Source organism: Penaeus vannamei, chromosome 32 (assembly GCF_042767895.1).
Source record: "Penaeus vannamei isolate JL-2024 chromosome 32, ASM4276789v1, whole genome shotgun sequence".
In the NCBI taxonomy this organism is placed as follows: domain Eukaryota; kingdom Metazoa; phylum Arthropoda; class Malacostraca; order Decapoda; family Penaeidae; genus Penaeus; species Penaeus vannamei.
In genome coordinates this window covers 13,042,226-13,052,225 of record NC_091580.1, presented here as the reverse complement: position 1 = coordinate 13,052,225, position 10,000 = coordinate 13,042,226, and the positions used below count along the sequence as shown (strand labels likewise).

General features: G+C 43.2%; 1 protein-coding gene across 1 annotated transcript in view; it reads left to right on the top strand.

The window, feature by feature from the left end:
- The window catches only part of LOC113830015 (homeobox protein engrailed-1-B), a 10,854-nt gene extending 2,262 nt beyond the window's left edge, over positions 1–8,592 (top strand). The window contains exon 2 of the mRNA XM_027383188.2: positions 6,926–8,592. Within this exon, the coding sequence (XP_027238989.2) occupies positions 6,926–7,248 (323 nt within the window). The 3' untranslated portion in view covers positions 7,249–8,592. The remainder of the gene's footprint in view (positions 1–6,925) is intronic.
- The last annotated feature ends 1,408 nt before the right edge of the window (positions 8,593–10,000 follow it).

Below are 10,000 nucleotides of genomic sequence, written 5' to 3'. Positions count from 1 at the left end.
TTCGCCGCCGCCGCTCATCCGCCCGCCCGCCCGCCCGCCCGCCCGCCCGTGCCGACAGCGGGGGAATTTGTTTTTTTACGGTTTTTCTGCTCTTGTTTGGGTTTTTTGGCTTGTTTATTTTGGTGATTAGGTTTTGCGTTTGTTTAGTTGAGTTTATGTCGGGTATTGTATTTGTGGATTTTATGTCGTTGAAATATATATATTTTTTATATAGCTTTTACTGATTATTAATAAATGATTTATCCGTTGATTTGTAGAGTAAAGCGTAAATACCAATATCACTTCATGCGCTGAAATAAATAAATATTCTTATTATATAATTCGAACTCATTCATGAATTGAAATCAACAGCAATCGGTAATTTATTTTGTTGCACCGTCGGAGGAAAATATCCACAGCGTAAATCATTGTCATAATATTTACACAAATTCCTCCCCTTTTCTAAACGTCCTTTCATTCACCAAAATAAAGAGAAGAGACAAAGAAAGACAAAGAGGCAGAGAAAAGAAAGGAGAAAGACATTTCCCAAAGCCTCTCCGACCTTACGCGAAGGAAAGCTTTTCGGTTTCATTGGAATTCTTCGAGTCACTCCGATCAATTACACTTTTCGTTCGAGTGGCTGGCTCGAGGGGCGTTTCGGGCGGAGGAGGAGGAGGAGGAGGAGGAGGAGGAGGAGGAGGAGGGGGGGGGGGGGGAAGGAGAGGGCGGGAAGGAAGGAAGGAAGGGGAGAAGGGAATCGGTTAAGTATTTCGAATCGTCTTAGAATTTGTAGATTCGAAGATAAATGTTCTTTCATAATTCTAGTAAATTTATAAAGTTTGTAAGTAGGTAAAAATGCAATTAATATAGATAACATTCTCTTATATATATATATATATATATATATATATATATATATATATATATATATATATATATATATATATATATATATATATATATATATTGAATATTAAGAGGAAACGTTTGAGCGAGACCTTTGAGAAGCAGCCGATCGCTGCCTAAAACAAACTACTTGGATAACAATGAACAGGCGATTGTCACTTGTTCAATCCCGGGTGTCAGGCGCCCTTCTTGATTTTACTCGCCTCCCCTTCCCTCCCCTCCCTCCCCTCCGGCCCTCCCTCCCTCCCTCCTTCCCCTTCTTTCCCTCCCTCCCTTCCTTCCCTTCCCTTCTCCTCCAGTGGCTGGTTCCCGGCGCCTTTCAAGCCGTAGGCCCGAGAGACGTTAGGGGCGACGCGCGCACCTTATTGGCCCGGGAACGCCGACCTTAATCAAAGCCGTTACTTAGCCCGGTCCTGCCCCGACAATTCCATCCAGCGGGGTCAATAGGGTGGCAGAAAGAGAATATTAGATAGGCATACGGGGGTCCTTCCTGGCTGGGGGAGGGGGAGTGGGGGGGGGGGAGTACTCGGGAGTTGTAGCAATCCATTCGTAAGATTAAAAGCCGGCGGCGTAAGAGCGACGAGACAAAGAACATTTTTTTTTTCGTTTTCGTTACTTCACTCTCATAGGAAGGCGAACGTAGACTTTTTTTTATCGAATATTGTAAGAGACGAAAAGGAGAGAGAGAGAAAGAAAGAAACTTAGTGTGGGGTCAATGGAGTTTCTTGTTTTACTGATCTTGTCAATTATTTTTTATCACTTCATGCTTAAATTTCATTAAAGGTTGAGGGCTATTTTTGTTCTTTTCTATTTATAAAATCGTTGGTAAATAATTGAATTTGAATAGTAATGATAATAAAAATTATAATTATAATGATATTGATAAGAATATGATAAAAATATTAATAGTAACAATAATCAAGAATCATAATAATAAAGAAAATAATATTAACAAAAAAATAATTATAAAGATTAATAATACCCAATCCTCAAAATAAAAATCACAAAAGCAATAACTAGAAATAACAATAATGCCCGTGCCAGTGAAAAGCGATCCCCCCTACCCCCCCTCTTCCTCCTCCTTCTCCTTCTCCTTCTCCTCCTCCTCCTTCTTCTTCTTCTTCTTCTTCCTCTTCTTCTTCTTCTTCTTCTTCTTCTTCTTCTTCTTCTTCTTCTTCTTCTTCTTCTTCTTCTTCTTCTTCTTCTTCTCCTCCTCCTCCTCCTCCTCCTCCTCCTCCTCCTCCTCCACCTTGAAAATCCTCGGCGCTCGAAGTTGTCACACAAGCCACACACCGCCGCCATTAACCCATAAATTCCTTCAGGCAAAACCGGATAGTAAATACAGGCGAGACATTACTTGGGCTTGTTTTAAAGAAAGGGAAATGAGACGAAGAAAAGAAAAGAAAAAAGAAATATCGCGGGATTCGTTTTGAGTGCGGGTTTGAGTGCGTCGGCGTTGCGTGCGAAGGAATCTCGTCGGTGGTTGATTTTCGTTTTCTCCGACGATGTATAACTTGAATAAATAAATAATTAAGTAGAAATGATAATAATTGATAATGATAATTATTTTTAAAAATTCCAATTCGCAGTCGCTCTTTTCGCTATCTTGTCGGCATCGGGAGAGCATTAGTCTGTCTGTCTTGTTCTTCCTGATCAAAGTAATTATTAATTTGATTGCGTTTTATTTTTTCTTTTATTTTTTCTTTTTATCTCTTTTTTCCCGAGTATCTTACAGTCGGCGGCTTGAATGAGAATTAGGGATTTTATCTTCGTGGCGGAGAGTTTTGATGTATTTCTTCCTGTATGACGGCGTCGTTATTCTTATTGTTATTATTAATTTCCTTTTGTATCGCCGATGCGTAGGGGATTATCTCGTGTTATCTCGAGAGAGAACCGGAGAACGAGAAAACAAGAGAACAAGCGAGAGAACGACAGAGGCAAGGAAGATAAAAAGCACAATAATAATAATGAAAATAGATAAAGTAACAAAAACAAATAATATATAAAAAACGAAACAGACTTTGAACCTCGATTAAAACCCAGCGTTGGGGCGGCGGCGCTGGGTCAAAGAACAAGGTGGAAATGGTTGTTTGGGTCAATAAAGCAGCTGTTTTCCCGCTGGCTGAAGGAGGGACGAAAGAGAGGGGGAGGAGCCGAGAACAGGGGGCTGGGGGGGGGGGGTTCTTGGGTGTTCTTCGTTCTGCCTTTTTCTACTTTGCATTTGCAGGGTGTCAGTACATGAGGTTCTATATCTGTCTATTTGTTTCTCTTTTTATTTACCTGCCTATCTGTCTACCGGTCTATCTATCCGTCTGTCTATCTATCTACTTATTTTCCTGCCTAATCTATCTATGTATCTATCTTCCTATTTTCCTACTTATCTATCCGTCTATCTATCTATCTACTTATTTGTCTATCTGTCTTTTCTGTACATACACATATCCACATCCATTGCAAATAATCCTTCTCACTTTCACTATCCTCAAGAAATTAAAAAAAAAGAGCTAGTCATTGTGATCAAACAGACAGAAGGGAGGGCGGGGGATGAAGGTCTAAGAGGGGGGGGGGAGGATAGGGAAGGGAGAGGGGGGAAGGAGGGAAGGAGGGGGGTGGGGATAACCACGGTTGTGACACCTCTTCACCCTTCTTCTGACTCCTGGATAAAAGACCATGTAGTTTGCCTATTTACAATACGCACAGTGGAAGGGGGGGGGGGTGAAGGATAAGGGAAAAGGGGGGATGGGTAGGAGTTGGGGGTAGTGGGTAAGGGTAGGGGTAAAGGGGGGAGGGAGGGGGGCTCGATAATGCTAATTCCCCGGGCAATGATATACACACGAGGCGAATAATTGACTAAGCCGATTTCTTGCCCATTAAGCTGACAAATGACGAGCGGGAGGTCAGGTCAGGTCAGGTGGTAAGGGGAGGAGGGGGGAGGGTAGGGGGGAATGGGCGCAGAGGAAGGTTGGAAGGGGGGAGGGGGGGGGGGGTACGGGCGGAGAGTGAATCTAAATGCCTGTTTATTGGCGGTTAATTGTTAAAATGTTTTGGTATAAACACGACAGAAATTGATTCCACGTCGGGTCTGCTTGTTAGGGGCGGGCTGGGGCGCTTCTGGGGCTCGGGCGTGAGGTGCTGTTTCGTTTGTTTTAATTCTTTCCGTTTTATGAAGCTGATTTTTTATCGCGGATTTTTTGTTTTGATATTGGCTTATTTTTTGTCCGTTTTTGCGTTGTTCGGTTTAAGTTGTTGTTATTATTATAATTTTTGTTATTATTATTATCACTCTTCTTATTATTGTTACAATTATTTTTCCAAAACATCATCATTATCATTAATATTACAATCGTATTTCTGTTGCTTTTTGCTTCTTCCCTTCCGCTCCCTTATAACCCCCCCCCCCCACGCAATCAATGGGTGCTGCGGATTAATCGGATCAGCGCCATCTATTGGTTCAATAAGGCACTAAGCCGACCCAACTGAACCCGCGGATAATCTTGAAAAATGAACTGGCGACCTCTTCTTCCTCCCCTCCCCCCCCTCCTTCTTCCTCCCTCCTTCTACTCCCCTTCCGGCACTTTCCTTGCTTGCTTGCTTGTCGAGAATCCTTTTTTTATTCTCTCTTTCTCTATTTTTTTTATTTTATTTTTCCTCTTTGTATCTTTTTCTATCTCTCAGCTCTCCTTACGTCACTTTTCTTTATTCTATCTCTCCTCTCTTACTGCGATCTTACTCTTTCTCTTGTCTACCTGTCTTCCACTCTCACTTTTTTCTCTCTTTCTTTCCCTCCCCGTCGTGTATTCCCGGCAGGGTTGCAATCACGAGGAGCGGCGTTCAAATGAAATTCTTGTCGCTGTTTCGCATTTGCATAGTAAGTTGCTGTTTTAGTTATTCATTAAGTCCAGCGGGCATGAGGACTTCTGCTAGCGGTTGGGTAGGGTAGGGTAGGGGGTAGGGAGAGTGGACAGGGGGGTGGGGGGTAGAGGTCTTGCTTTTTCCTTTGCCGTGATAACCTGTCTGGGAATCAAACTGTTGTGGTGGCTGATGTCTCTCTCTCTCTCTCTCTCTCTCTCTCTCTCTCTCTCTCTCTCTCTCTCTGTGTGTGTGTGTGTGTGTGTGTGTCTCTCTCTGTCTTTCTCTCTATTTTCTTTATTTTATACAGTTTCCTCCTCCAAAAAAAATCCGCGCTCACACCATTCTTCCTTTCTATCTCTCTTCCTTTTTTTCTTCGCCTTCCTTATTCCTCTGACTCCCTCGGAAATGTTTATTAAAGAGTGGGAAGAATTCCATGTAATCAAGCAGTTTCGTCACGGCGGATCTTGTTGGGAAATCAAGGCAAGTGATTCCATTGGATCAGGTACATGGGCATTCGCCTTGTATTTCAATTATGCAAAATAACTAGAGTGGGGGAAGAGAGAGAGAGAGAGAGAGATGGGGAGGGGGGGGAGCGCTGGATGGCGAGGAGAAAGAATGAAAAAGAGAAGACGCTGATGATAGAATTGCCAAAGAAAAGAACGAAAAGGTGGGGAAAGAAAGGCAGAAGAAGGTGTTCTTTCATGATCCTTATTAACTGGGAAGAAGAGGGGAGGTCTCCCCCTCCTCCCCCCCTTGCGCGTTCCCTCCTTCCCCTCGGATGTAAAAATGTCCTCGCCCCATGTCACTGATGCCATAAATCAGAAGCGTGCAGCGGGGTGTGATTCTTCCTCCCCCGTCCCCTCTCTTTTCCACTCGCCTCTCCCCTCTCCTGCCTCCTCCTCCCCCCTCATACCCTCCCTTCCCCCCTCGCCTGTCCCCTCCCCGCCCGGGACGTTATCAAGGGCCGCCTCATTTTTGGCTCGCTGCTGGCCCGCTGTGATAAGCGCTTCCCCAGCCGCGTAATGGCCCCAGATCCACTCCGTTATAATTTGCTCATCCCATCTGAGCCGCGAGGGAAGAGAGGGAGGGAGGGAGGGAGGGAGAGAGAGAGAGAGAGAGAGAGAGAGAGAGAGAGAGAGAGAGAGAGAGAGAGAGAGAGAGAGAGAGAGAGAGAGAGAGAGAGAGAGAAAGGAAAAATAGTCAGAGCTCAGTAATTCGTTTTAACTTTTTGAATTTTCTTCTTTACGCATTTTTGCCTAATCATTCCTCTCCGCTTACCTAGAGTACTTCATTTTTTCCTTTTTTTCTTTTTATTTCTGTTTGCGAATGCTGTGTCGCTGAACTTAATCTCATTACGCTTTCCTGCACCAGAGATTTGAATACACTTCAATCCTCTCTTCCTCTTCCTCTCTCTCTCCCTTTCCCCTTCCTCTTCCTTTAAAGAATGACAGACAGACACTAAGCGAGCGCATTCGCCTCAGTCACATGAGCGGCCGACGGCCCGACTGACCGATGGACGACCGGCATCCTACTCTCCCGATAGAATTACGTGGGTTAAGTTATTGGGGGTCCGACGATGAATATTAATGCCATATGAAGTCTCGTCGGAGGCTGGGGTGGGGGTAGGGGGAGTTGGGGAGGGGGAGGGGGGTATCTAGTTAGTATGCAGTGCGTCGAACCGGCTTGTTTTGAGAGCTCGGGACACTTAGTGGGGGAAGGGGGAGGGGGAAGGGAAGGGGGGAGAGGATAAACCAAGAGGGCCGGTAGATAGGGATGGGTGGGGGAAGGCCAGAGGAAGAAGGGGGAGGGGATGAGAGAGAGTAAGCTGAGTGCCAGGCGTTGGTGTCTCGTAGGCATCGTCGTCGTCAGCTTAGCGAGAGAGAGTCACCTCGTTGGCACTCCCTCGGCGATGATGCCCGTCGAGGCTGTCTCGCAGGCGGGGGATTAGGCTTCGGGGCAAAAGCCGCTTAAGCCGTTTTCTTGGTATTCGGCGGATCTCTCGATGAGTGAAAGAAGATAGCACGCAGAGGAAAGGAAAATGGAGACGCGAGGGCATAACGCGCAGTTGGGATCACGATCGATGCCATTTGTTTTGTGATTTGTGCATCAGATGTAGCTTTGTGTTGGAAGTTGACTGAATGTGCACAGGCCTCCAAGCACCGCGACTAAGCCCCCCTTTCTCCCCCAGGTCCCCGCTCCCGCCGCATCAAGCGCCGCGACCGCAACCCCGAGGAGAAGCGCCCCCGCACCGCCTTCACTTCCGAGCAACTGGCCCGCCTCAAGAAGGAGTTCGAGGAGAACAAGTACCTGACGGAGAAGAGGCGCCAGGACCTGGCCCGCGACCTCGGCCTCAACGAGTCCCAGATCAAGATTTGGTTCCAGAACAAGCGCGCCAAGATCAAGAAGGCGAGCGGCAACAAGTCGTCCGGCCTGGCCGCCCACCTCATGGCGCAGGGCCTCTACAACCACTCCACCGTGCCCGTCGACGAGGACGACCCCTACCTCTGCTAGGACGCGCCGGAGCCGCGACTTTGGCTCGACCGGATATCTTGTGAAGCTAGCTAGCTCTCGCGCGACACCAGTTCGTGTTCCGCCCGCCCGCGCGCGCGCACTCCCAGTTCAACTGTTGTCAATGCAGCAGCAACGAGCACACGGCCCGAGGAGCGACGTCGCCCTGCCGTCTTTGGGGGACCCGAGCCTCAGCTTCGTCGTGGCGCGTCACGTGGCTGACCCCACGGCGGAGCCCGCCCGCCGCCCACGCACTCCCTCGCCCTTACCCTGGCCTCCTGCCGTCAGCCCGTGAATGGCGGACAAAGCCGGAGTTCCCGGAGCTGCGAGGCGCCGAAGACAGCTCTGCTCCTGGCGACGCCGCGTCAGACTGTCAGCGTCTCAGTCTCGCCCTCCGAGCGCCCCCCCCCCCCTTCCCTTGACCCTCGCCGCCCAGTCTCTCCTCAGCCGCAACACCAGTGACCGCCCACGCTCTCCCTGCCGCCGTTATTGCCGTCAGCGTCGTGCAAGACACCTATGGGCAAGACGTCGGCCTTGAATAGACAGGTCTTGCCATGCAGTGACCAGGCCTGTCTCTCCCTTCCCCTCATCCCTTCACATCCTTGGAGGAAGACGCGGCTTACCTTTTCCCTTATTCAACCCTCTAACCCTCATCTCAAAGCTCAAGGGTCCAAAACCACACCGTGAATCCCCGGCCCTTACTCCAAACGGTGTCTGAACCCCCCTCCTCATCCCGAATAGTACCTAAACCCCCTTCCTTGCCCTAAAAGATACCCAACTCCCTTTCCTTACCCTAAAAGGTATCCAACCCCCTTCCCCTCCGCCAAAGGGCATCCGACCCCCTCCCCCTTCCCCCTCCCTCCACCCAGACACAGGTGCACAAGTCACTCCTGTGGACGTTCGGATGAAATTCTCAGGCTCCAGTGTGTCGTCGACCTGCAGGACGTTCTCTCCCCGAAAGGGATTCCTCGGAAGACTCAGCCATCCCTTGTTAGGATGTAGCAAGGATCTCACACTGATTTTTATTATTTTTATTTTTATCTTCAGATATATATACAAATACTTATATATTCTTTACCCCGCCAGTCTCAGCATTGGAAAACTCGTTAGTTCTTAAAGTATATGATATTCTTTTGCTGGAAAGTACAAATTAGCTTTTAATTTAACACAAAGTTGCATTGCCTCAGAAACCATGTTTTTTTTGTTATCTTATTTTGTAAAAGCATTAAGGATGCGAACTTTATGCCAAGTCATATGTAAATATTGTATATTCCAGATGTCTATATCCTGTAAATACATGTTTAAATTATTTATATGTCTGTGTTGTCGAATAAAACTTTTCGTTAATAATGAAAGATTTCAGTCCCATCCTTACACCCAAACAAAACAAAAAACTATTATTATGCCGAGACATTAAGAAAGCAGTGAAAAATACATTACTTTCACAATGAAAAGGAAAATTAACAGCTACAAAAATAATTTAAATTCATATATATCAATATCTCGGTAATTAGATATAAACATATATCACCTTACCAGCATTAATATCTCTAAATGAAGGCACTAACAAGGCCAAGAGAACCGTGATAGCAACAACAACACCGAATAGTAACAATAACTATAGAAACAGCAATAACAGAAACATTAAAAATCTAGTGATGATGATAAAAATATTATTGTTGACGATAAATATAACTGCAATAGTAATGTTAGTAATGTTGATAATATAAAGAATAACAATGACTGAAATAACAGATGATATAATAATGATAATAATAAAAATGAAAATAATAACAGTAGTAATGATGCTGATAGTAGTCATTATGATAGAAATAATAAAAATAGTAATTAATAATAATGGTAATAATGATAATTATATTAATAATAATGATGATAATGATACCACCACCATTAAAAACAACAACAACAATAATACTAGTGATGATTATAACTAAGATATTGTTAATATTAACAATGAAAATTGCATTGATAATGATTATAATAATAATGATAATAATAATAATAATAATAATAATAATAATAATAATAATAATAATAATAATAATAATAATTATAATATCAATGGCAATAAAAATTATAGTAATAATAATAGTATTATTGTTAAAGATAATGATAACAATGATAGTAATGATAATTATGATATGAATAATAATAACAATATTGGTTATGATAATGATATTAATGATAATGATTATAATAATGGTAATTGATGGTAATAATGATACTAATAATCACAATGATAATAATTATGATAATAATAATAGTAGTGATAATGATAATGATAATAAAGATAATGATAAAAGCAATAATGATAGAGATAATAAAGATGATGAAAAAATTAAGCATATTGATAACAATATCAGTAATAATGAAAAACTTGCAAAACAAATAGTAGTAACAAGGATGATAATAATAATAAAGGTATAATGATAACGGTAATTACTATTATTATTCTTATCATCATTATTATTAATATTATTATCACTACTATTATTATTATCATTACTATTATCATTATTATTATTATTATTGTTGTTGTTATTCTTATTATTCTTATTCTTATTCTTATTATTGTTGTTATTGTTATTAGTAATATTATCATTATTGTTATTATTATTATCATTATTGTCATTTCATTCTTTTCATTATCATTACCATTATTATTGTACTTCTTTTTCTTTTTATTATTACTATTGTTATGGATATTTTTATTATTGTTATTATCATTATTATT